This window comes from Gastrolobium bilobum, unplaced genomic scaffold, assembly GCF_033153095.1.
Source record: "Gastrolobium bilobum isolate Gb01-03AN ecotype WA unplaced genomic scaffold, APGP_CSIRO_Gbil_v1 utg1095, whole genome shotgun sequence".
Lineage (NCBI taxonomy): Eukaryota > Viridiplantae > Streptophyta > Magnoliopsida > Fabales > Fabaceae > Gastrolobium > Gastrolobium bilobum.
In genome coordinates, this window is record NW_026897243.1 from 94,229 (window position 1) to 121,110 (window position 26,882).

General features: G+C 40.1%; 3 protein-coding genes across 3 annotated transcripts; 1 reads left to right on the forward strand and 2 right to left on the reverse strand.

Annotated features, from left to right (window-relative positions):
- Positions 1-697: 697 nt before the first annotated feature.
- On the reverse strand, positions 698-1,957 carry LOC133305142 (uncharacterized). The gene is made up of 2 exons (XM_061505276.1): positions 1,715-1,957; positions 698-1,588 (listed from the first exon to the last, which is right to left on the reverse strand). The coding sequence occupies exons 1-2, from the start codon at positions 1,955-1,957 to the stop codon at positions 698-700; spliced, it is 1,134 nt and encodes a 377-aa protein (XP_061361260.1).
- Positions 1,958-3,057: 1,100 nt separating this feature from the next.
- Positions 3,058-3,660, reverse strand: LOC133305143 (uncharacterized). Its single transcript, XM_061505277.1, has 2 exons — positions 3,407-3,660; positions 3,058-3,334 (listed from the first exon to the last, which is right to left on the reverse strand). The coding sequence occupies exons 1-2, from the start codon at positions 3,658-3,660 to the stop codon at positions 3,058-3,060; spliced, it is 531 nt and encodes a 176-aa protein (XP_061361261.1).
- Positions 3,661-19,266: 15,606 nt separating this feature from the next.
- Positions 19,267-22,345, forward strand: LOC133305150 (nicotinate N-methyltransferase 1-like). Its single transcript, XM_061505282.1, has 4 exons — positions 19,267-19,650; positions 19,758-20,094; positions 20,192-20,256; positions 21,976-22,345. The coding sequence occupies exons 1-4, from the start codon at positions 19,273-19,275 to the stop codon at positions 22,273-22,275; spliced, it is 1,080 nt and encodes a 359-aa protein (XP_061361266.1). The 5' UTR covers positions 19,267-19,272; the 3' UTR covers positions 22,276-22,345.
- The last annotated feature ends 4,537 nt before the right edge of the window (positions 22,346-26,882 follow it).

The window sequence follows — 26,882 nt, forward strand, 5'->3', positions numbered from 1 at the left end:
AGTCAAATCCCTAATAGAGGAAAGAACTTAAATCAAATTGCAACTTTGAAATATTGAAGCGGTGGAGTGCAGATTTAGTTGTAGTATGCCTTCAGCTTATCTGCATTCCAGGTCCGCTTAACTCCTTTGCCTTCGACTGTCTCCAAGATATAAGCTCTTTTTCCGAGTTTTTCTCTAACTCGGTAAGGTCCTTCCCAATTTGCAGCTAGCTTTCCATCTTTGGCGTTTTTATTTCCGACATCCGCTCGTCTGAGTACCAGATCATTCTTTTCAAAGATTCTTGGCCTCACTTTTTTGTTGTACCGGACTGCCATGTGTCGCTTGGCTGTCACATCCAGGAAATGTGCCGTAACCCGAACTTCATCAGCAAAGTCTAATTTGGCAGTGAGTAAATTAATGTTCAGCTGCTCGCCGTGCTCGCTACTATTTATCTTCCTCCAAGAAGGTTCTCCAATTTCTACTGGGATCATAGCTTCGCAGCCATACATTAGTCGAAAAGGGGTTTCCCCTGTTGCAGTTTGGGTAGTTGTTCTGTATCCCCAGAGGACATAGTAGAGCTGCGGAACCCAGCTTTTTCCTGCATCAAACATGCGTTTTTTGAGGCCTTCCACAATTACCTTGTTTGCAGCTTCGGCTTGTCCATTTGACTGTGGGTGTTCCACAGATGCAAAGCGATGTCTGACTTGCAAGTCTTTCATCAATTATCAGTGATCACTTCAGCTGGTATCCTGAATCTGGATATTATGTTCCGTTCGAAGAACCTTTGCACTCTAGCCGAAGTAATTGTCGTCACTGGCTCCGCTTCTATCCACTTTGTGAAGTAATCTACTTCTATGATCAACCATTTTAATTGTCCTTCAGCTGCTTTGAAAGGTGGGGAAAGAATTAGCTTGGCATGCTTCTGGCAGCTGTCGCATCTCTTAACATGTTCTTTAGAGTCAGCTTGCATAGTCGGCCAGTAGTAACCGGCTCGAAGAGCCTTTTTAGCCAAAGCTTTGCCTCCCATGTGATGACCATTGATTCTTTCATGTATCTCGGCCAGGACATATTCTGCCTCTTCCGAGTTCAAGCATTTCAGCATGGGTACATGCAAACCCTTTCTAAACATCTGACTATGCACAATCGTATATTGTGTCGCATATGGGACCAGCTTTCTAGATTCCAAACGTTCTTCTGGTAACATTCCTTTTTCCAGGTAATCCACTATGGGTTTCCTCCAGTCTTGTGCCGAGGTTATCAGCAACACAAAAATCGGCATGGTTATGTTTTGTTGGACTATTATTTGGTGTCCTTGAAAATACGGCCGCAATCTTCTGGCCGCGATCAGCAACGCGAAAGCCACTTTTTCTAGTTTTTGATACTTGACCTCCGCACCTTCTAAGGCTCTGCTGATGAAGTAAATCGATTCTTGGCCTTCGCTAGTTTCTTTGATCAGCACAGCACTTATTGCTTCCTCCTCCACTGCTAGATACAGGATTAGAATGTCTCCTGGGTTTGGCTTTGAGAGCACTGGTGGAGTTGCTAAGCATTTCTTGACTTTCTTGAACGCGGCTTGGCACGCCGGGTTCCATCCTTCAATTGCCTCCTTCTTTAATAGTTTAAAGAATGGAAGGGCATTTTCAGCAGACTTCAGCAGAAACCGGGTTAGGGCCGCTAATCGACCGGTTAATTGCTAAATTTCCTTTTTGTTTTGGGGTTCTTTCATATCAAGTACTGCCTTGCATTTGTCAAGGTTCGCTTCAATTCCTCTATGGGTTAGCATGAAACCCAATAATTTCTCAGATGGTACCCCAAACACACATTTTACTGGGTTGAGACGGATGCGGTACTTCCTGAGCTTTTGAAATGTATGCTTGAGATCCTGGACATGCTTCATCAAATCAAACGACTTTACGATCATATCGTCAATGTATACTTCTACATTCTTGCCCAGCTGATCTTCAAAGGCTTTATTCATCATCCTCTGATAGGTTGCCCCTGAATTTTTAAGCCCAAATGGCATCACATTGTAGAAATAATTGGCCTTTTAAGCAATAAAGGCGGTCTTTTCTTGATCCGCCGGGCACATTGGGATCTGATTGTATCCCGAATAGGCATCCATGAAGGATAACAGACGAAACCCAGCCGAGTTATCTACCAGCTGGTCTATGTTAGGCATAGGATAAGAATCCTTCGGGCAAACGTTATTTAAGTCTGTGTAATCAGTACAGATTCTGTAATCAGTACAGATTCTCCATTTCCCATTCGGTTTTTTCACCATCACCATATTTGCAAGCCATGTCGTGTACTGTATCTCCCGAATGAACCCGGCATCCAAAAGCTCCTTGACGTGTTCTTGCAGAACATGCTTCCTTTCTGGCCCCAGCTTTCTTTTCTTCTGGGAAACGGGCGTGGATCCCGGATAAACTGCCAGCTTGTGGCAGCAGAAAGCGGGGTCGATGCCTAGGATCTCAGACGAATTCCAAGCAAACACATCTGTGTTGCTTTTTAGAAAGTCGGCCAATACTTGCTTAATTTGAGGATCAACGGTTTTACCAATTCGGGTAAATTGACCAGGCTCTTTCCCCAGTGTGAGATCTTCTAGCTCTCCATCAGGCTCGGGTCTCGGCATTATTTCTTTTCTCATGTCGAGTTCAACCATGTTGACTGGCTTCCTTGAGTGTTGAGGAGTTACATTCCTACCGGTTTTATCCCCTGGGTGAATTCAGGGTGGGCTCGAACGTCCCTCTTCATTTTCTTTGACGGTATCAAAGTAACAGCCCCTGGATTCCTTCTAATCTCCACAAACAGTGATTATTTCATTCATATTGCTCACCATTTTTATCTTCTGGTGTTTTGTAGAAACCAGCATGTCCCACTGATGTATGGTCGGTCTTCCCAGGATTATATTATATTCTGAAGGGAAATCGGCCACTATGAACCTAACCCATTCTGATCTGAACGCTTCCTTTGTTCCCAAGGTTAATCTGAGATCAATGTAGCCTTTAGGAGGTGTATGCTCTCCATTAAAGGCTATCAGCATCGTTTTGCAAGGTTTGAGGTCCTCCTCATCCAGATTCATCTTTTGAAAGCGTCCCAGAGTATGATGTCAGCACAGTTCCCTGCATCCACGAAAATCTTCCGAACCTGGCAATTCACTAAGGTCCCAGCAATGACCAGTCCGTCAACATGACCCGGAACCACACCGTGCATGTCCTCTTTGGTAAAGTACAAATAAGGAGGGTCTGACTTGGTTGGGTCTTCTTTGAACTTGGGACGATCTCTAATAGAGAGTACCTCTTTCAGGTATTTTCTTCTAGCACTTACAGTATCTCCTCCTCCTCCCAGGGCTCCACTAATTACATTACAATCAAATTCCACTTCTGGGAATTCGTCATAGTTGGGATCATTTTTCTGATTCCTTTACTGTTTGTTCTTCTTTTCAGGAACGGGGCTTTTGCTCCGATTTTTGTTTCCCAACTTCTTTTTGTTGTTTCTGGAACCTTGAGTTTTTATCACGTATTGACGTAACCTTCCATCTCGAACAAATTTCTCCACCGCATCTCGAAGGTCCCAGCATTGATCAGTAGTATGTCCCGGTCCGTCATGGAATGCACAGTACTTTGATTTGTCCATACCTCCTCTGTCGAATATGGGCCGAGGTCGTTCCACCTTCTTCATTTCCGTTATTGCCACTTCTCTCCAGATTTGAGAGCGTTAAGCATTCAACGGCGTATACCTGTCGAACCTTCCAACTCGATCTCTGGTATCTGAGATTCTAGCCCTAGGATCTTTTTTCTTATTGTCAACTCATTCTTTTCCCTTCAAGACCAGACTTCTTCTTCGCGGGCTATTTCTCTTACCCTCTTCGGGTTGTGCATTTGCAATCTCCATCTGTTCGAGTTCGAGGTATTTCTTCGAACGGGTTCTGAACTCCTCCAATGTCTTCACTGGGTCTTTATAGACTGACTTGGCCAACCTGGATGCACCGTCCAAGCCAGACACAATGAGATGCACGTGGACGTTTTCTTGCAATCCCGGTACCTGCAACGCGGCATCCTTGAATCGATTGAGATATCCTTGGATTCCTCTCCGAATTCCTCAAAAGACCCAATGGAGTTGGCAGGTAAGGTAGAGAACCATGCCTGCGCAGCCCTAGTCACGGTTATGGCAAATATTCGAGATATGAGAGGCTCGTCTATGCCTCGGATGTACATGTCTGTATCAAAAGCGTCAATGAGGACCTGTGGGTCCTGACTCCCATCATACTTCGGCAGTCGTGCCGAATCGAAATCCTTAGGGAAAGGTGCGTTCAAAATCTCCCCAGTAAAGGGGCTGTTGTTATAATGCCCCCTGCTGTATTTCCTTCTGTATCCGCTGGGTTCCATTCGTCCTCGGATGTTTTGAGCATTCTGGTCAGGATGAGTCCTAACCCGGTCTTCCTGGCCATTAGCTTGTGCCTGATGGTTTTGAGCATTCTGGCCATCAATAGCCTGGTTTCCCTGGTTCGGGTTCGCTGCGTTAACGAGGTTGGGCCGTTCATGACTTTCTACTTGGGGAACTCGGTTCAGTAGAACTAGGTTCCGAGCTCCTTCTCAGCCATTGGCAGGTTAGCCTCCAACTTCTGTTGCTCCTGGTCCAGTCAGCTGTGTTAAAAGTAAGAACCCGCACCATTAATTAAGGAAGTTAAATAATTAATTATGAGAAATTAGGAAATAATTCCATAATTGACCCTAATAATTATTATAACGCTTAAATAAATATAGAAAGTGGTTAATAATTCTGAAAGTTGTTTTTCTGACGAAAAGTGCAGATACCGGTTCTGCTACTCGGTATAAATGCGTACCGAAAAAGTATCCCGGAAAATTATAATAAATGCATGAATATTCCTAGAATATTATATAGGACTAGAAAAACAAGTTTCAGGTCAAAATAATGAGAACTGGTGCCAGAACTGATACTGGCTATGGAGAAGCGCGTACCGAAAAGGTGCAGCGAAAAATACAAGAAAAATATGATAAATCTTGTAAAATTTAGTAGGTTCAGAATCCAGAGTTTGGGATTAAAATGCTAAGCGTAGCAATTAATGTTAATATTGTGTGTTTTATTGTTAAGTGGCTATAAATACAATTGTTGGCACAAAACCCTAGAGATTTCTTAGTGCTACGTGGATGTTGTAACACCCCGTGTATAAATATTAACATTACATCGTATTAAGCGGTGCTTAATTAAAAATGCGGAATATTCTTTTTCTTTTCAATTATGACGTCATTATCAATTACCAACTTGATTACTTAATCAATTTCATAAAATATCGCCTGTATATAAATTGCAATAAGACATCTACTGAAATACCTCAATACATAAATAAAGTGTGTATCTAAATCACGATATTACATCTCGTAATCCGGACAATATCCTTATACATTATTACAACTCTAAAAGACTCAAGACATAACAAGACATAGCAATACTATGTGTCATGGACAATCCCCATGCTCACCAAATAAACATAGTAAACAACCAGTCTCAACATAAAACTCCATAAACATAAACTGAAGCTATAAGCATATAAGCAGCATGCATATCCAGCATCCAACCATGGCAGCATAATATAACAGCAATCTAACTCAGCTTCGGCCTCCTGCCGCCTGAGGTCTCAACATTACCTGACCCTGAAATAAGCATTCCCCAAACGTGGGGTGAGATCTCTAAACAAGAAATCTCAGTAAGACAAGGGGTCCTCAAGGATCTTCTACCCCAAGCTCACTTACATGTGCAATATAAGTTCTAAAAGCATTTATATCATTATCAGTTCCAAAACTATGTAGTGCAACAGATATCTATGGCATGTGTGTAATCAATATCTACTGGCCAGAGAAATGTAGGAATACGTCTATTCCCTACATGTAGTACAAGGAACACCGCTTGCACCTCACCCACAGCCTCACCCTCTTGTATGTTCTACATACTCAGGCTTACCGTATAGGTGGACACCTCCATGCATATCAACAAGGCACTAACATATAACAGCTCAACAGAATTTCCAAAACATCAAAAGCATGAAACATAACATGCATATAACCATATCCTCATGGGACATGGTGGAACCACAACATGGCTAAACCGAGGACACGAAAGCTTACCTCTAAGCTAGCTATCCAATGCCACAAGCTCAAAGTCCAATCACAGCAGATCACAATCTGATATGGACCAAATATAAATCAATAAACATGTACCACATGCATACAAATTAAAGACAACGCCTTTTCATGACGTTTTATGTCTTAAAGCTTCTAACAAAGCCACAAGCCCTTAATCACATGATGCTGACTTAGTCCATTAATTACAGAAGTTCAACTTCAACAATCTAGGTCCACAAACCCCCAATAGCCTACTGCACACACAGCACAGCTACTGTTCTGCGAAATCCCAGAATATCCGGATATTCCTCGGGACCATATCCGGATATGCAATATCTGGATATCTCATTGTCCATATCCGGATATGTAATATCCGGATATACAGATTCCCATATCCGGATATCCAATATCCAGATATCCCAAAACCCCATATCCGGATATCACATATCCTGATATCATATCCGGATATCCAATATCCGGATATTCCATGGGCAGATATCCGGATATTTCACGACAGAATGCAGTTTCTGCATTTCGTGAAGATATCCTTCAAGGTTGGGTTTTTACCGATTTTAAACACTTAACATGCATTTCTAGGTGTGTTAAGCATTACCCAACAACAAGTTATCATCTTTTAACCTTAACATGCATCAAGCATCCATTTTTAAGCATAAAACTCAAGATCAAAGGGTGGTACAACATACCAAGGCTCAAAACTCAGAATGGAGATGCTCTTGGAGCTCAACACAGCCCCTCAAGTCTGACTCAAGGATGATGCACGAAAATGGCTTCACAAAGGTTGGTTCTTTAACACAAAAGGTCACCACTTGGACCTCCAAAATCCAAAACTAAGCTTCTCTCAACCCAAAACAAACAAGTCAGCAACCAAACCTCCCTCACACTGACTTCAAAACTCAGAACAAGACCACCAACACACTCCCAATGATGATCCTCACTCACACCAAGTGTTTCCCCAAGAGAAAGTGTGAAGAAATCAAAGAAAATGTAGGAACTTGGCCTCTCATGGAGAAGAGAACCTCCAAGAACAGAGTATCAGCTGACTAGCCCCTTAGCAACCACGTAGGAGTTCTGTTTTCTAGGGCATTGTGCCCTTAAAGATAGTATATATAGCCACTTACTCAATAAACACACAGTATTAGCTTTAATTCCTACGCTTAGCATTTTAATCCCAAACTTTGGAATATGAAACTACACATTTTTCCAAGAATTATCATATTTTTCTTATAATTTTCTGAGTACCTTTCTGGTACGCGTTTTTGATAGCCAGTATCAGTTTCTGGTATCAGTTCTCATTATTTGGACTTGAAACTCGTTTTACAAGTCCTACATATTATTCTAGTAATTATCATGCACTTACATTAATTTTCTGGGATACTTTTTCGGTACGCATTTATACCGACTAGCAGAACCGGTATCTGTATTTTTCTTCCGAAAAGCGACTTTCAGCATTCTTAATCACTTACCATAATTATTAAAGCCTCTTAATAATTATTAGGGTCAATTATGAAATCATCTCTTATTTTCACATAATTAATTAATTAAATACCTTAATCAACGGTGCGGGTTCTTACATTCACCCCACCTTTTTAGGATTTTGACCTCAAAATCAGAAACATACCTAGTCGAAACTCGTGGTACTGCCGGAGAAGCTCGTCCACACGCTCCCAAGTACACTCCTCAGGAGTTCTTTCGGTCCACTGCACCTTGACCATTGGAATGATCTTGCTCCTCAGCTGCTTCTCGCCACGATCGAGAATTCTGAGTGGTCCGACGGGAGTTTTCAGGTTCTCCCGAACCTCCACATCATCCGGTTGCACCGCGTGCAAAGGATCTGCTATGTACTTCCAAAGCTGAGGCACGTGAAACACATCATGGATGTTAGCTAAGTTCGGAGGCAAGGCAAGCCGGTAGGCAACATGTCCTACTCTACCAAGGATCTGGTATGACCCAATATATCGCGGGCTCAGCTTCCTCACTCCGAGTGCCCGACCAACACCGGTGACAGGTGAAAGTCTCACAAAAACGTGCTCACCCTCACTGAACTCCAACGGACGATGCTTGACATCATAGTAGCTCTTCTGGCGATTCTGTGCTTGCTTCAACTTTTCACGGATCATCTGGATCTGCAAGGTGGTATCTTGGACAAAGTCCAAGCCAAAAAACTCCTTGTCCCCAACCTCAAACCAACAAGTAGGAGTCCGACACCTCCTACCATACAGTGCTTCGTAGGGCGCCATGCCCAGGCTAGCATGAAAGCTGTTGTTGTAAGAAAACTCAACCAACGGAAGGTACCTATCCCATGCCGAGCCTTGCTCCAACGTGCAAGCTCGCAACATGTCCTCCAAGGTCTGGATGGTCCTCTCAGTCTGTCCATCAGTCTGAGGGTGATAGGCGATACTCAATCTCAACTGTGTACCAAAAGCCTCCTACAGCGCCTCCCAGAATCGAGATGTGAACTTCGGGTCCCTATCACTAATGATACTCTCGGGCACCCCGTGAAGCGTCACAATCTCGCAGACATAAAGCTTGGCCAACTGCTCTGTAGTGAAGCTCACCTTCACTGGAAGAAAATGGGCAGACTTCGTCAGTCTGTCCACAATGACCCAAATAGAGTCACAACCCGCCTGAGTCTTCGGCAATCCCACCACGAAGTCCATGGAAATACCTTCCCACTTCCACTGTGGTACTTCAAGAGGTTGAAGTTCACCAGACGGTCTCTGATGCTCAATCTTCACCTTCTGGCAAACCAAACACTTGGACACAAAGATATCAACATCTTTCTTCATGCCCGGCCACCAGAAGTTCTTCTTCAGGTCTTGATACATCTTAGTAGCACCAGGGTGGATAGAAAACTGACCCTTATGGCCTTCTGCCATAACCTCTTCTGTCAACGGACCTCGAGGAACTACAATCCTCTGCTGAAACAAAAGCAATCCAGCATCATTCCAAGACACACCGTCTTGGTTCTTCACATAATCCAGACACTCTCTCTGAACTTGTGCCTCTTTGATCTTTTCTAACAGCTCGTTCACAACATCTGCTGCTTCCAACTCGAGAAGTACACTCTCACAGGGTGCGGTCACTGCCAAGTTTCGGAACTTCTCAACCACATCAAAGTTACCAAGTAACAAACTGGATGAGCTACTGGATTTCCGACTCAAAGAATCAGCTACCACATTGGCCTTGCCAGGATGATACCTTAGCTCGAAGTCGTAGTCCTTTATGAACTCCATCCATCTCCTCTGCCTCATGTTCAACTCCTTCTGGTCGAACAGGTACTTCAAACTCTTGTGGTCACTGAACACCACGAACCTCAAACCAAAAAGATAATGCCTCCAAATCTTGAAAGCAAACACAATAGCAGCCAACTCCAAGTCATGAGTAGGGTAGTTCTACTCATGAGGTTTAAACTGCCTCGAAGCATAGGCAATAACTTTGCCCAACTGCATCAGCACACAACCTAGCCCATTCCCGGAGGCGTCGGTGTAAAGCTCAATCTCAAGCGCAGGATCAGGAAGGACCAACACAGGTGCAGTAGTCAGTCTCTCCTTCAACTCCTGAAAACAAACCTCACACTCGTGAGTCCACACAAATGGAGTTTCCTTCCGAGTAAGGAGAGTCAATGGCAAAACCATGGTGGAGAATCCCTTAATGAACCTCTGATAGTAACCTGCCAAACCCAGAAAGCTCCTCACTTCCGTAACTGTCTTGGGTCTCTCCCAATCCAGCACGGCTTCAATCTTGTTCGGATCCACTGCAACTCCCTTAACAGAAATAACATGCCCAAGAAACTTAACAGACTTGAACCAAAACTCACATTTGGAAGGCTTCGCATACAACTTCTTCTCCTTCAGCACTTGCAGAACAGTTCTCAAATGCTCCACATGCTCCTCCTCCGTCTTGGAGTAAATCAAAATATCGTCAATGAATGAAGACGATCACAAACTGATCCAGGTACGGCTGGAAAATCCGGTTCATGTAATCCATGAACACAGCAAGTGCATTGGTGAGACCGAACGGAATCACCAAGTACTCAAAATGACCATATCTCGAGCGAAATGCGGTCTTCGGGAAATCTTCCGGCTTCACCCGAATCTGATGGTATCCGGACCGGAGATCAATCTTGGAATACACACAAGCACCCCTGAGCTGATCCAACAGATCATCAATCCGAGGAAGGGGATACTTGTTCTTGATTGTCACCTTGTTCAGCTGCCTGTAGTCGGTGCACAATCGCATTGTCCCGTCCTTCTTCTTCACAAAGATAACCGGTGCTCCCCAAGGAGACACACTCGGTCTAATGAAATCTTTCGCTGAAAGATCCTCAATATGCTTCTTCAGCTCTGCCAACTCCGGTGGCGACATCCGGTATGGAGCTAAAGAAATCGGCCCCACACCAGGCAACAGATCTATGGAGAACTCTATCTCCCTCTGTGGCGGAAACTCAGGAATCTCCTCAGGAAACACCTCGAGGAACTCCCTCACCACAGGAATGCCAGTGATATCCTCTTGTGTACCACTCACCAAACCTCCCAACATGACATAACCAAATGCCCCTGCTCTCAAGGCTCTCCTAGCCTGCAGTAACGAAATGTACGGCGAGGAACTGGTTGTGGAATCACACGGAGACAACACTACACGCTTGGCACAACAGTCAATCATCACACAATTTCTGGACAGCCAATCCATGCCCAGAATAACCTCCAAGTTGGCCATCGGGAATCCTATCAGATCTACCGAGAACTCACGGCCATCCCACTGAAACGTCACATCGCGATGAACAGTGGTAGCATCACATCTTTCTCCGGTGGCGGTGGTCACCCGCAGCGGTGGAGAAAGCACAGACATGGGCAACTCAAGCCCCACAGCAATCAGGGTAGCAACAAAAGAATGTGTAGCCCTAGAGTCAAACAAAACATCAACAGCTGATGTACCAATCGTAACAGTACCTTTGACAAGGATCGGAGCTCGATCCGATTGCTGACGATCTAGAGTATAAACTCTCCCAGAAGATGGTGGCACTGCCCGTGCCGAAGTATGTGGAAGGGGAACCATCTGAAGTGGCACTGCCTGCACTGCAGTAGCCTTCGCCGTCGCTAACAGATAGTCTCTGGAGAAGTGGCCCTCCTTGCCACACTGAAAGCAAAACAACTGGCCGGTAGAGCACGACCCAAAATGAGTTTTCCCGCATCCCGAACACTTGGGAGTAAGAGGTCTCGCTGCACTCCCCTGAGCAGAAGTCCTCTTGAACTAACTCGGCGCCTGTCGAGCTGCCAACTGTTTACCCTTGCCCTTGTTCCCAAACATCATGTCTCACCAAGAAGTGGAACTACCAGCTACAACCTTTGTCGCCGCAGCAACCTTGGCTTTCTTGGCCTTACTCGAGCTGTAGAAATCTTCAATATCACGACACTACTGAACCAGTGTCCCAAAATCTCTAGAAGCAGAACCAGCTAGGTAACCAGCAATATCCTCACTAAGTCCCCTGCGGAACTTAGCAGCCAGAAATGTAGGAGTAGGCCTCGCCATCCTGAAGTGTGCAAACTTCACCAACTGGTTGAACTTGGCCAAGTACTCATCCACAGACAACGAGCCCTGAACCAATCTGTCAAACTCTCCCTGCTGCCTCTCCTGAGCGTCATATGGAAAGTACTGACCCAAGAAGAAATCCTCGAACAAAGGCCACGTAATCACATGACCCTGCATCTCGTAGACATGAGAAAGGTTTGTCCACCACTCATGGGCATCACCCTCCAGCATGTAAGTAGCAAACATCAACTTCTGCGGATCTGTGCACTGCATGACCCGAAATATCTTGTCCAACGCCTGTAGCCAACGTGCCGCAGCAACAGGATCAAAGGATCCATCAAAGGCAGGTGGCTTATGCTTACAGAAAGCATTCAGCCGGAGGTCGATCTCATCACGATCCTCAACAAAAACAGGGACGGTCTGCATGGCCCTCGTAAGGTGACTGCCATCTCCCATCTGACTCTGAGAGTCATCCTGCAGACTGGGTGGAGGTGGTGGTGGTGGTGGCGGTGGAGGTGGTGGCGGAGGAACATGACCAACATCAGGGCCATTCCTCATCTCCTCCAACATGACTCTAAACATCGTCATGTTCGCCAGACGGTTGGCCTCCAACACGTCCTCAGTGGCCTTCCTGTTCGCCTCTCTGACGGCGTCCAGCATGGCCTGGTTTGCCATTCTCATGGCCTCCTGGTCGGCTTGTCGGGTCGCCTGCATCTCAGCCAATGCAGCCAGGACAGGATCGGGCCGATCCTCCGAAGTCTCGCGGTTTCTCCCGGGTCTTACCATGACTCTGCACAAGTTACACAAATTACGAGTTGATCAGGCCCACGCAATGTGATCACATATGCATTATCATAATAATACTCGACGGAGCAAACACACAAAACAGACACAACCAAACATCCAAATCATTGCAATACATACAGGCTTTTCCCTTGAACCGTTGCTCTGATACCATAAAATGTAACACCCCGTGTATACTCGGAATATTAACATTACATCGTATTAAGCGGTGCTTAATTAAAAATACGGAATATTCTTTTTCTTTTTAATTATGACGTCATTATCAATTACCAACTTGATTACTTAATCAATTTCATAAAATATCGCCTGTATGTAAATTGCAATAAGACATCTACTGAAATACCTCAATACATAAATAAAGTGTGTATCTAAATCACGGCATTACATCTCGTAATCCGGACAATATCCTGATACATTATTACAACTCCAAAAGACTCAAGACATAACAAGACATAGCAATACTATGTGTCATGGACAATCCCCATGCTCACCAAATAAACATAGTAAACAACCAGTCTCAACATAAAACTCCATAAACATAAACTGAAGCTATAAGCATATAAGCAGCATGCATATCCAGCATCCAATCATGGCAGCATAATATAACAGCAATCTAACTCAGCTCCGGCCTCCTGCCGCCTAAGGTCTCAACATTACCTGACCCTGAAATAAGCATTCCCCAAACGTGGGGTGAGATCTCTAAACAAGAAATCTCAGTAAGACAAGGGGTCCTCAAGGATCTTCCACCCCAAGCTCACTTACATGTGCAATATAAGTTCTAAAAGCATTTATATCATTATCAGTTCCAAAACTATGTAGTGCAACAGATATCTATGGCATGTGTGTAATCAATATCTACTGGCCAGAGAAATGTAGGAATACGTCTATTCCCTACATGTAGTACAAGGAACACCGCTTGCACCTCACCCACAACCTCACCCTCTTGTATGTTCTACATACTCAGGCTTACCGTATAGGTGGACACCTCCATGCATATCAACAAGGCTCTAACATATAACAGCTCAACAGCATTTCCAAAACATCAAAAGCATGAAACACAGCATGCATATAACCATATCCCCATGGGACTTGGTGGAACCACAACATTGCTAAACCGAGGACACGAAAGCTTACCTCTAAGCTAGTTATCCAATGCCACAAGCTCAAAGTCCAATCACAACAGATCACAATCTGATATGGACCAAATATAAATCAATAAACATGTACCACATGCATACAAATTAAAGACAACGCCTTTTCATGACGTTTTATGTCTTAAAGCTTCTAACAAAGCCACAAGCCCTTAATCACATGATCCTGACTTAGTCAATTAATTACAGAAGTTCAACCTCAACAATCTAGGGTCCACAAACCCCCAATAGCCTACTGTACACACAACACAGCTACTGTTCTGCGAAATCCCAGAATATCCGATATTTCTCGGGACCATATCCAGATATGCAATATCCGGATATCTCACTGTCCATATCCGGATATGTAATATCCGGATATACAGATTCCCATATCCGGATATCCAATATCCAGATATCCCAAAACCCCATATCCGGATATCACATATCCTGATATCATATCCGGATATCCAATATCCGGATATTCCATGGGCAGATATCCGGATATTTCACGACAGAATGCAGTTTCTGCATTTCGTGAAGATATCCTTCAAGGTTGGGTTTTTACCGATTTTAAACACTTAAACATGCATTTCTAGGTGTGTTAAGCATTACCCAACAACAAGTTATCATCTTTTAACCTTAACATGCATCAAGCTTCCATTTTTAAGCATAAAACTCAAGATCAAAGGGTCGTACAACATACCAAGGCTCAAAACTCAGAATGGAGATGCTTTTGGAGCTCAACACAGCCCCTCAAGTCTGACTCAAGGATGATGCACGAAAATAGCTTCACAAAGGTTGGTTCTTTAACACAAAAGGTCACCACTTGGACCTCCAAAAACCAAAACCAAGCTTCTCTCAACCCAAAACCAACAAGTCAGCAACCAAACCTCCCTCACACTGACTTCAAAACTCAGAACAAGACCACCAACACACTCCCAATGATGATCCTCACTCACACCAAGTGTTTCCCCAAGAGAAAGTGTGAAGAAATCAAAGAAAAGGTAGGAACTTGGCCTCTCAAGGAGAAGAGAACCTCCAAGAACAGAGTATCAGTTGACTAGCCCCTCAGCAACCACTTAGGAGTTCTGTTTTCTAGGGCATTGTGCCCTTAAAGATAGTATATATAGCCACTTACTCAATAAACACACAGTATTAGTTTTAATTGCTACACTTAGCATTTTAATCCCAAACTTTGGAATATGAAACTACACATTTTTCCAAGAATTATCATATTTTTCTTATAATTTTCTGAGCACCTTTCCGATACGCGCTTTTCATAGCCACTATCAGTTTCTGGCATCAGTTCTCATTATTTGGACTTGAAACTCGTTTTACAAGTCCTACATATTATTCTAGTAATTATCATGCACTTACATTAATTTTCCGGGATACTTTTTCGGTACGCATTTATACCAACTAGCAGAACCGGTATCTGCACTTTTCTTTCGAAAAGCGACTTTCAGCATTCTTAATCACTTACCATAATTATTAAAGCCTCTTAATAATTATTAGGGTCAATTATGGAATCATCTCCTATTTTCACATGATTAATTAATTAAATACCTTAATTAACGGTGCGGGTTCTTACAGATGTGGTGGCTGATCAGCTCTCCATCCTACTGTTCCATTGCTTCTTCCCATTGGTTGTAATCCTTGAAGCATTTTCCCTTTGATTTTCTTCCTCTTCCACTTGTAAACACTAGAGTGAGTGCTTGGAGAGGGTGAGTTTCAGCTGGAGTTGGGTTGGAGGTGCTGTTTGGGGAGAGTGTAAGGGCTGACTTTGTTTGTTGAGGTGGTGGAGCCATTGTCATGGCACTTGGTGCTCCAAGGAGTGATCGTTGAGCGCAAAGGACCCACCTTTGATTACATTTTTGTTTACTTTGTGAAGTCAGAACCTTGGGAGCTTCAAGTGAGCTCCAAGAGCCTTCCTTATCTGAGTTTGAAGCTTGGGTAAGTGGTTGAACCTTTGATCATGAGTTTAATGGGTTAAAGTTGTGTCTTGGCATGTAATTTGTTAAAATGAGATAACCAACACGTTTATGAACCTGTATATCCTTAAAAATGGATCCTTGGACGTTTTGTAATGGTAAAAGATGAACCTTTGGATGATATCTTCGCGAAAATGCAGAACTGTATTTTGTCGCGAAATATCTGGATATGGATATCCGGATATTTATATCCTGATATGTGTTCTGTGATATCCAGATACTGATATCCGGATATGTGGATCAGTGATATCCGGATATGGGGTTCTGTGATATCCGGATATTGATATCCGGATATGTCCCTGACAAATATTCAGATATTCTGGGTTTTCGAAGAACAGTAAGGTATTGCTCATGCAAAATGCTGTGATGGGTTCGTGGATCCTATTTTGAGGAAGTTGAACTTCCGTAATAATTAAACTAAGTCAGAATCAAGTGATTAAGGGTTTGTGGCTTTGTGAGAAGCCTAAAGACGTAAAACGTTAAAGGAAAACGTAGTCTTTATGTTTATGCTTATGAGCTATGGTTATTAATATGATTGTTGGTCCCAAAACAGATTGTGATACTGCTGTGTGTGGACCCTGAACTGTGTGGACTCTTGGCATTGGATAGTTAGCTTGCGAGTTCGTGTCCTCGGTTTAGCCACTGTTGGTTCCACCATTTTTCCATCGGGAGTTGGTTGTATGCATGATGTGTTTCATGTACTGTTTTTCTGAAATGCTAATGAGCTATTAAGTACAATTGCTTATGATATGTATGTGGTGTTATGCCTACGGGAGGCAAAGGGACGATCCTGTGGGCGGGTACAGCGAATGGCTAGTACTGTGTGGGTTTAGATGAATTCCTGCACTTCTCTGATCAGTAGAAATGTTATAACACACATGACATGATTATATGCTGCATTGCACTATTTTGAGAACTTATACTGTTAAACTGCCTTTGAACTTATATTGCAAATGTAATTGAGCTTGGGGTGGGAGATCCTTGAGGACCCCTTGTCTTACTGAGATTTCTGTTTAGAGATCTCACCCCACGTTTGGGGCACATATTTCAGGTTCAGGTAATGCGGGGATTGACTCCTCCAGCGGCAGGAGGCCGGAGCTGAGTTAGATTATGTTGTTATCATGCTATTATGCTGTATTCTTGCATGATGGACTTGGATGCTGTTTATATTTTCTGCCATTTATGATTATCGAGCTGAGACTGCTGTTAGGGCTTGTTGCCTTATTTGGTGAGCATGGGGTTTGTCCACGCCGCTTTGACGTTAGTACCTTTACTTGTGTTGTATAATCTATTAGGTTGTCCGGTCTACGTGTTGTAGCTCCGTGACTAGAGACAAACTTATGATATTTAATTAATTAAGTATTTTAGTTAGATGTCTTTGCAAAATATATACATGCGATGTTTTTATGAAAATGATTAAGTAATCAAGTTGGTAATGATAATGACATCATAATTGAAAAGAAAAAGATATTGCGCATTTTTAAATTAAGCGTGGCTTAATACGATGACATGTTAACAAACCGGGTTAACACGGGGCGTTACATTAAGTGCTGCTCCAGGTCTCGTATTCTCCTGTTATTTTCATCTCGTATTGCCCGAAAGTCCTATTGTCGTTTCAGGTTATTACGAGTTTCCAATTCCGCGATTCGTTCCATGATCGCAGCGAATGCATTATTAGCCAACTGAGTATCCGGATCGGCCGATTGAGCAATACGTGCAACAAGATCCCCTGGATGCTAGGAAGGATTATTTCTTATTGGAGCCATGTTCGCCTCTGTCCTCTATCTCGACTCGCTGGAGTAGACGCGGTGTCTGAGATGTCGTCCTCGACCTGGAAATAGTCATAATCCACGTTGTTTCCGATCTGGTTCTGAGGCTGATTTACCTCCTCCAGGACTGGATCAAGCGGTTGGTTCTGGTTTCGGGGTAGTTGTTGCTGGCTAATGCTCCTTGTCTGGATTGCCATCCTTTGTCAGATTGATGGGAACTTCAAACTCCAAGACGAAGTTCCCCACAGACGGCGCCAATGTTCTGTCCTTAAGACAGAGATGTCCAGCCCAGTAGGCTGGTATGTCGATCTTGGATCTAGTGCCCTCTCCAAGGTATCTATGAATGAGATACCCTTGAGTCAAGCAGATCACTGTGCACAGAATACTATAACGGCGTTAGCCAATGAGGTGTGTGTGCGCGCACAGTGACAACATAACAGTAAGAGAGAGCGTAACGTACCTTTAGGGTTTACCTTGTATTTATAGAGGTTACTTGTGGGTAGTGTGGATGGGCCTTTGGTACCTCTGATGAGGGCCTAGGCCTGTTTGCTATGCTGTCGTATTAGGATTAGTATCCTTGATGGATATCTATCCTTTGTTAATATCAATCCGTATCTTAGATTGCCTCTGGTTACCACTTAATAGGTCCATTATATGGGTCCATAACACTCTTTATTTTATCGCAGTTGTGTGTGTTTTTTAAATTGCAAGATTTTCAATAAACTCAATGCACCCCTCTTGAGTTCATCCAGGACCAACATATTGCCCTTGAAATATTTATGCATGTTTAGGGTATTTTTGAATTCTATTTTTAAAATTTTTTTATTTTTAAAATAAAAAATTTGTTTGATAATACTTATTTTATAAAATTAGTTCTAAATATTATTTCTACTTTTTAACTTTTTAGAATCAAATTTAGAGAACCACTTTGATTGTTTCTATTTTGTGTTTGATTTTTAATTTTCAAAACAATAAAAACATAGGAAACACTCATTCCATTAACTATTTTACAAAATAGTTTTTTTTTTTTTTAATAAAACACAATCACACAGGCCTTAAAGTTATTGTAATACACTCAATGAATGTAGCTCATTGCAATATAGATTGAATATGTGGGTAGAAAATCTCATTTCGATTCCCACCAAATATATATTTTCTAATACTTCTTCAATAATTTAGCACATGATTAATTATATGATATAATAACAAAAGTTTTGTATTAAAGGTCCATTAAAGTTAAACCCGTGATTAATTAGATGATATAATAACAAAAGTTTTGTATTAAAGGTCCATTAAAGTTAAACCCGTGATTAATTAAATGATATAATAACAAAAGTTTTGTATTAAAGGTCCATTAAAGTTAAACCCAAATTAAAGACTATCATTTAAAAGTACAAATCTAGGAAAGGAGATTGCCATACTATATCTCATAAGGAGAGGCCTACGCACATGGGGGGGTCCTGAAAGATGTGAACATTCTTGTCTTGAGTCCTACTGTCCTAGCATGAGAAGCCAAACAATCAGCTACCCCATTGCTATCTATGGACATGAGAAAACTGAACATTCCAGTTAAGGCTATGCATATTCGGGATTCTGTCTAGATAGGCTTTCTTTTTTTAGTAACTGAGGATCGAGCGCGTTAGCCCAAAAACAAAAGTCTCTACAAATTAGGGGCACCAGAATTGTGGTCTTGAGTGCAGCCTGGACAGGATTTTTAGTGACTACACAGGTGTTGGCTGGCCTAGGCCATGTGCCTAGTTAACGGGTTGGGTTTTTGATTTTATGGTTCTTTTGTCAACAATGGGGCAATCAACAGTAGTATTTTTAGTGCTTATAAATTTGTGTTGTATTTTCTTCAACTTCACATTTAAAAGCACAAAATAACCCTTTTGAGTAACAAATAATGGCGACGAAGGAGGAGGTTACCGTAACAAGGTCTCAAAACAAAGCGAGGCTTGCCATTTTGGAAATAGCACACATGATGAGTGTCCCAATGTCTCTCGTTGCCGTCATCAATATGAAGGTTCCTGACACCATATGGCAAGGTGCTTCCAACACTCCCCTCTCCGCTTCACAGATTCTTTCCCGCATTCGCCCCCATAGTGGCGGCGACGCGGAGAACCTCCAGCGCATCCTCCGCTTGCTCACCAGTTATGACATTTTTGCCGAGCACTTGAGCAGCACTGGCGAAAGAAAATACTTTCTCACTGACGTCGGCAAAACTCTTGTTGCCGATAACGAAGGTCTATCCTACGCGCACTATGTGCTCCAACACCATCAGGTTAATTTTTTTTTTTTAATATATAGTTTTCTCCATTGATACTTTCTTATCTATATATATGACTCTCAAGTGGGGTATGTGTGTTTTTGAGATGTGCATATATATAGGATGCGTTGATGCGAGCTTGGCCTTTGGTGGAGGAGGCAGTGGAGGATCCAACGGTGGAGCCATTCGTGAAGGTGAACGGAGAATCAGCGTTATCATATTACATGAAGCAGCCAGATATAGTGGATTTGTTTCATAAGGCCTTATATGGGATGTCCGTACCCTTCATGAGGGAAATGTTGGAGCTCTACGATGGCTTCCAAGGAGTGAAGACACTAGTTGACGTTGGTGGCAATTCTGGTGTGTCTCTCCGCATGATAATGGAGAAATACCCAAATATACTTAAGGGCATCAACTATGATCTTCCCGATATGGTGGCTCTTGCACCACAGTTTCCAGGTTTGAGCCACTTCCATTTTGGAATGTGTGGGTTTTGATTTGTTGTTCTTAGCATAACATTAACCTAGCTACTTGTGTTGTGGCTTATATATTGTAGGTATAACCCATGTCGGTGGAGATGCGTTTGAATCTGTCCCTCCCGGGGATGCTATCTTCATCAAGGTGCCTCTCTCGCACGTTAAACTATTCGTTCACGAAATAAGATTCAAGAAAACATTGAGAAACTATATTTCAAAAATAAATAATTGCAAAGTTGGTGTTACAAGTAACGAGTAATGTTCTTCAACATATATTTCCTACTAACTACCCTTTTGGTTTCACATGTCTAGGTGTTTATCAGACGATCCAAACCGTGGTGACCGAACCGAAAAACCGATAATCAAATAAATCGAAAATTGAAAAAAACTGCAAATTTTAATTGGATTGGTCGATGAAAATCGATCCAATCCAAACCGATCCAATATATTAATTCTCTTCTATCTACTTGGGCTTTCCCCATTCGTAGCCCAATTTTTTTTTTTAAACTCAAGATCCATTAACTCATAAAATAAACCCAAGAAAAAATCTAGTCACATCTCATCAACAAAATTTAGAGCTTCATACCTCATTGCAAAAAAAAAAACTATATTATCGGTTACTGATACTTTTGTATTTCAAAAAAAAAAATTACAAAACCAATATATACAAAAGATGTTATTTGCACAATAAACATGAAACAAATTTTAGGATTTTCAAAAAATCGAAAACCGATTCAATCCAAACCGAAAAAAATTAGATTGGATCGGATCATATTTGAAAAAAAATTCAAACCGAATGGATGATTATATGACCAAACCGAATGGAATGGATCGGATAATTTTTGCTTCCAAAACCGATCCAATCCAGACCGCGAACACCCCTAAAATTACCTATTGATGTGGCATCATAAAAATATATATCTATGGAAATTGATATAAATTCAATTATAATTCGATTATTAAAGATATATATATATATATATATATATATATATATATATATATATATATATATATATATATATATATATATATATATATGAGAAGTCATACGTGTGTGTATATATATATATATGGTAAAATCATTTCTACAACCACTTTACGTACAGCAATGACAGATGTATGGTTACGATTCTCCACATTTAATGCTTTCATCCTTTGTATGGTTATGATTAACGCATTTAATGCTTTCAAGTATATATATGACAAGTATTTGATTGCTCCATGTAAACCTCTATATATATATATATATATGGGCCTAGTATTATTGTTATATTTGTAAATAAATTGATTGTGCTTGTCTTTGGTGTTATTAAAAGTGAATTATTTCAATTGAATTCTATAATTAAATTTCATGTTTATAGTTCAATAAAACATACTGCAATATGAATCAATTGGAAAAATAATTTTCATCTTATTAAACGTATTATATATTAACTAAACTCATTTTGTGTAAATGAATACATTGATCTCTCACTAGAATAGATAACATAACTAACTTAATAAAGGTTAAATTTCTTATTTTTTTATAATTAAAAATAAGATTTTATGAACACGTGCTCTTAGGAAATAAAGATGACATTAATTTATTAATTATTTTAATTACTTAAATAATAAAGTATTAAATACTTTTAAAATTGTGAAGGAATTAAATTCTAGAACTTTTCATTTAATAATTTTATAACATTTTTTTTAAATAAATCATCCATAATACTAATTAATTAGTTTCCAATTTTTGAGGGTCGATATATTCCAACAAGATGTTTTGTACTAAAAAACCTACTTAAACCTTCTCTCATCAAACTTAACATAGGAAATTTTAAAACATTAATACATAATATATATGATATATCTATTTTTGCAGTGGGTATTTTTAGGATGGACGGATGAAGAATGCAAGCAGGTCTTGGAGAATTGTCATAAGGCAATTCCGGTGGACGGAAAATTGATTGTTTGCGAGCCGGTGGCGCCGGAGTTGACCGATGAGAGTCAAAGAACAAGAGCATTGCTTGGGGGTGACATATTCATAATGACAATGTATAATACTAAGGGGAAGCACAGGACTGAACAACAATTTAAATACCTCGCCATTTCTGCTGGTTTTTCTCATTTCAGTGCCTTCTATCTTGATTCTTATTTTGCTGTACTTGAGTTTCAGAAATAAGTAGGCTTTAATTTGAAGTATGGTGATATGAACTGGGGAAAAATAATTAGGAACAGTACTGAGACACGTATTGAGATTGTTCCTTATGAATAAATCTTCCTCATAAGTTTAAAATATGGCTCCTCATTATCTTCTGCTTTTATATTGCAGTGTTGCTATGATAGTCGCAATAGCAATACGACCTCAACTTCAATTTAAATTATTTACATTAATTTTATATAAGTAAAGAAAAATAAAAAAATTGATGGTTTATTTTTTTTAGTTAATATATATTTTCATTAATGATTACAAAAAGTATAATATTATTTTTACTTTATTTTCTAATTCTAAGAATTTGCAAAGGTAATATTGAAAACAAAACAAAAAATTGGTTTCACCATTTCACTCGCAACATGTTAAAAACACCAAACAGTGTGCAAGCAAGGTACCATTTTTGTAATTCTAAACAATAAAAATATATCAATTGAAAATAAAAGTAAAAAACAAAACCAAAAGCAACTTCAATATTTATAAGTATTTTATACTTGCAATTTAATCCATATACGCGGTATCCTAAACCGTTGAGCATGACATCAGACTTGGCCCCCTCCATCATAGATTTCAATTAAGCCTATTAAAATTGAGATTTTAAGTAAAATCATAAAGGGATTAAAAAATCGTAAAATATAAAATTGTAATGTAAAAAAATAATAAAAAATCACAAAAACGTAAAAGTTTTTTAATGAAAAAAAATCATAAAAACATAAAATCGTAATGATAAATCGAGATTTTAATAACCATGATCTCAATTCTATTGGGTATATTTATTTGTATCTTTGTGTGTATTTATGGACATTTTGACTACTTTCCGATGCACTATATATGATGGTTGTTTGTATTGATGGGGATTTTTAACTTATATATTTGCCTTTATATTGCATCAGGGTGATAATTGGACTCGTATTAGGAGGAATAATTTCTTTACTTCCAATTGGTTGTCATTCAAATGAGTACAAATGAAGAATATTATGAATAAAAAAAAAGCAAAAAAGGTGTGTCATTTTAAATAATTTCTTTACTTCCAATTGGTTGCTATTCAAATGAGTACAAATGAAGAATATTATGTATTTACAAAAAAATAAAAAAGAATATTATGAATAAATAAAAGCAAAAAAGATGTGTCATTTTAAATGACACACCTTATATCATTTTATTCTCACAAAGAGGTAGGATCTATACATTTAAAAATTTTCTCACTTATTCTCTCTCCAATAATTTATCTCTTTCTCTCACTTAAAATGATACAAATTTGTATCCTTCAAAATAATATACACTTTTTCCTAAAAAAAATCATCCACGTAGCGTGAAGGGTGAATATGCACACGCAAGCATACAGTTATAGCATGACTGAATGGGTATTTAAATGCTATAAACTTGCAACATTGACAATGTCGATCAGTCAATTAAGTTTAATGATTAAGATTTTTTTTGTATAACTATAAGAACATGCATTGTTAAATTGATATTTTAGTAATATAATAATAAATTATGACTTTAGGAAATTATTTAATAATTAAAATAGAATAATTAGAGGGAAATTATAATTGTTTGAATTAAATCCCTTTCCGAAAAAAGTGTAAATACTGTATAGTTCGCGGTAAAAATGTGTACAAACAAAAGTATCCGAAACCTAAAAATAAATTAGTGATTATTACTAGAAAATATATTAAGTTAGTAAAACAAAGAACTAACACCGGTTGAGATAAGTGAGACTGTCTAATATTACAAAGAACTACCCTTACCCTCTCATTTTATGTTTTCTTCTACGTAGAACACCCCATACACACCTAGAGTTGCTCTCTTCTTCCTCTCCAAGCAAGCTTTTCTCCATGGAAACCCTCAAAGACCTTGTAACATCCCGAGTGCTGATGAGGGCGGAGAGTGATCGTCGGTGCAAAGAAGCACGGACAAGGAGCGGCTCCTGACAAGCTTCCAGCGAAGGGTTACATGCATGAATGAATCGAATCGACACCCGAAAGAGAGGGATTCCAAAAGACTGTGCAGGTATGAGGCTGCACAGTTTGGGATAGCTTATAAGAATTAATTGGTACTACCTATACTAACAAGATGCATCTGCTTTTCGGTAGCCCGAAACGGAAGAACTCTACAGTTAAGTGTAAGAACTCGCACCGTTAAATTAGGAATCTAAATTAATTAAATGTGAAAATAGGAAATAATTCCATAATTGACCCTAATAATTATGAGAAGGCTTAAATAATTATGGTAAGTGATTAATAATATTGAAAGTCGTTTTTTTGACGAAAAGTGCAGATACCGATTCTGCCCCACAAGTATAAATGCGTACCGATGAAGTATCCCAGAAAATTATGAAAAATGTGTATATATTACTAGAATAATATATATGACTAGTATAACAAGTATTAAGTCAAAATAATGAGAATTTGTGTCAGAACTGATACTGGCAATGTAAAAGCGAGTACCAGCAAAGTGCTGCGAAAAATAAAATAAAAATATAACAAATCTTAGAAAAATGGCTAGGTTCAGAATCCAAAGTTTGGGATTAAAATGATAAGTGTAGCTTTTAGTGCTAATACAATGGATTTAAACTTAAGTGGACTATAAATGGTGAATGGCACATAACCCTAGGCCATATTTGCTGATTCTACGTGAGGCTCTTGGGGCTGATCAGCCTCTTCACACCCCATTGCCTCCCTCTACTTGCAAAACCATAAAGTGACCACCTTTCTCATTGATTCTTCATCCTTCTTGTTCTTGATCATCTTGAATCCTTGGAAGCTAACATCTTGAAGAGTAAAAACCCACTCTTGAGTGTCTCTAATTCTGACTTGGGGAGTTTGAGAGCTTTCATCATTGTTTTGTTGGTTTGGGCCATTGTACATCTACTTGTCATCACCAAGAAGCTAACTTTGTGAAGAAAGGACCCAACTTGAGAGCTTGAATTCGTGTGCACATCTGGTCAATAGCTTAGAGTTACTTCAAGACTTCAAAGATCACTTATTTCCTCTGTTTTGAAACTTTGGATATAAACCTCAACTTTTCTCTTTGAGTTTCTTTGAAAAGAATGGATTTTTAACTTGTTAAATGAAAGGAATAAGTAACCTTGATGAAAACAAGCATGAATATATATGAAAATGGTAGCTTGGACTTCAGTTGTGGGTAAAAGTTGAATCTTGTAGGAAAAAATCTCAAAAAATGCATTTTTGGCATACTGTAGCAAAATATCCCGATATTGATATCCGGATATTGATATCCCGATATGATATTCGGATATTGATATCCCGATATTCATTTGGCAATATCCCGATATTTTGGTCTGGACTACAACGAACCTGTTTTAGTAAAAATTCGATATCTTGAGCTACAGAGCTCCAAATTGAGTGTCGTTTGGACCTATGTGAATCTAACAAATAGGGATACAAATATGTAAAATTTATTAGCCATTGGATAAGTGGTTTTATCGCAGTGTCAATTTTAAGTCGCATTTTGGTTGCTGGAAATTCCGTTTGCAGCAGTCACATTGCGGAAAATATAACCAGAGTTATACAACTACGATTGAGACATATAATATGTCGTTGTAAAGATGGAGATGTCTAGTTTAACATATTAAAATCTTAGAATTTTCGGTAATGATCTGCAATTAAATTTTTAAAAAGAGTAAACACAGTCTAATGCTTAAGGCTTTGAGAATAGCTTGCAGTAAGCGAAAATGAGAGAGAAAACGTATTGCTTTTGACATGAAATTATAGAGCATGAGTATTGATGATATTTCTGGTGTAAACAGACTGTGATTGTGCTTTTTGGTGACCTTGAGCTAGTGGGGACTTAGGCTTGGATTGATTGCTTAGAGGTAAGCTTTTGTGTCCTCAGATTGATCTGTTGCTTGTTCCACCGACCTCTATGGGAGGGTGGTTTATATGCATGTATGCTTTTATGAAAATGATATATGCATTGATATACGCCTGAGACATGTTGATATAGCTGTTGATTTAATGTATGAATATCATGTTAGTACTTGTACGATCAGGCAGCCACCCTGGTGTGCAAGGCATATGTAATGTATGAATGTGATGTTAGTACTTGTACGATCAGGGAGCCACCCTAGTGTGCAAGGCATGAGGCAGTCTCCCTCTTGTTGGAAGGTAACAGATGTGTATAAGCCCTACCCTGTTCCCTGGCCAGTCGAACCGCACTCACATACATCACATGATTAATGAGTTGTAGTATTTAGCTCGTTGAGCAAGAGATTATATTGTCATGTTATAAATGCCTTAACATGAACATGCATTGAAATTACTCTTTTTGAACATATATTATACTTGTAAGTGAGCTTGGGGCGGAAGAGTCCTTGAGGACCCTTTGTGTTACTGAGATTTCTTTTTAGAGATCTCACCCCACGTTAGGGGCATATTTTCAGGTTCAGGTAACTCGGGGGTTGATACCTCGGGTGACAAGAGGCCAGAGCTTAGTTGACTGTTGCATGCTGATTATACTGCTATGATTGGGTGTTGATTATGCTATTGTCTTTACATTGTTATATGACTTGAGACTCTGTTGGGCTTTGTTGCCTTATTTGGTGAGCATGGTGA

What these genes read in the sequence shown, in the direction of transcription:
- LOC133305142 (XM_061505276.1), bottom strand. Translation starts at nt 1,957, where the DNA reads ATGAATAAAGCCTTTGAAGATCAGCTGGGCAAGAATGTAGAAGTATAC. An exon ending in ACCTTGACAAATGCAAGGCA is followed by an intron (nt 1,589 to 1,714) that starts GTACTTGATATG and finishes AAACTATTAAAG; the next exon opens with AAGGAGGCAATTGAAGGATG.
- LOC133305143 (XM_061505277.1), bottom strand. Translation starts at nt 3,660, where the DNA reads ATGAAGAAGGTGGAACGACCTCGGCCCATATTCGACAGAGGAGGTATG. An exon ending in CCTGAAAAGAAGAACAAACA is followed by an intron (nt 3,335 to 3,406) that starts GTAAAGGAATCA and finishes TAATGTAATTAG; the next exon opens with TGGAGCCCTGGGAGGAGGAG.
- LOC133305150 (XM_061505282.1), top strand. Translation starts at nt 19,273, where the DNA reads ATGGCGACGAAGGAGGAGGTTACCGTAACAAGGTCTCAAAACAAAGCG. An exon ending in ATGTGCTCCAACACCATCAG is followed by an intron (nt 19,651 to 19,757) that starts GTTAATTTTTTT and finishes GCATATATATAG; the next exon opens with GATGCGTTGATGCGAGCTTG. An exon ending in TCTTGCACCACAGTTTCCAG is followed by an intron (nt 20,095 to 20,191) that starts GTTTGAGCCACT and finishes TATATATTGTAG; the next exon opens with GTATAACCCATGTCGGTGGA.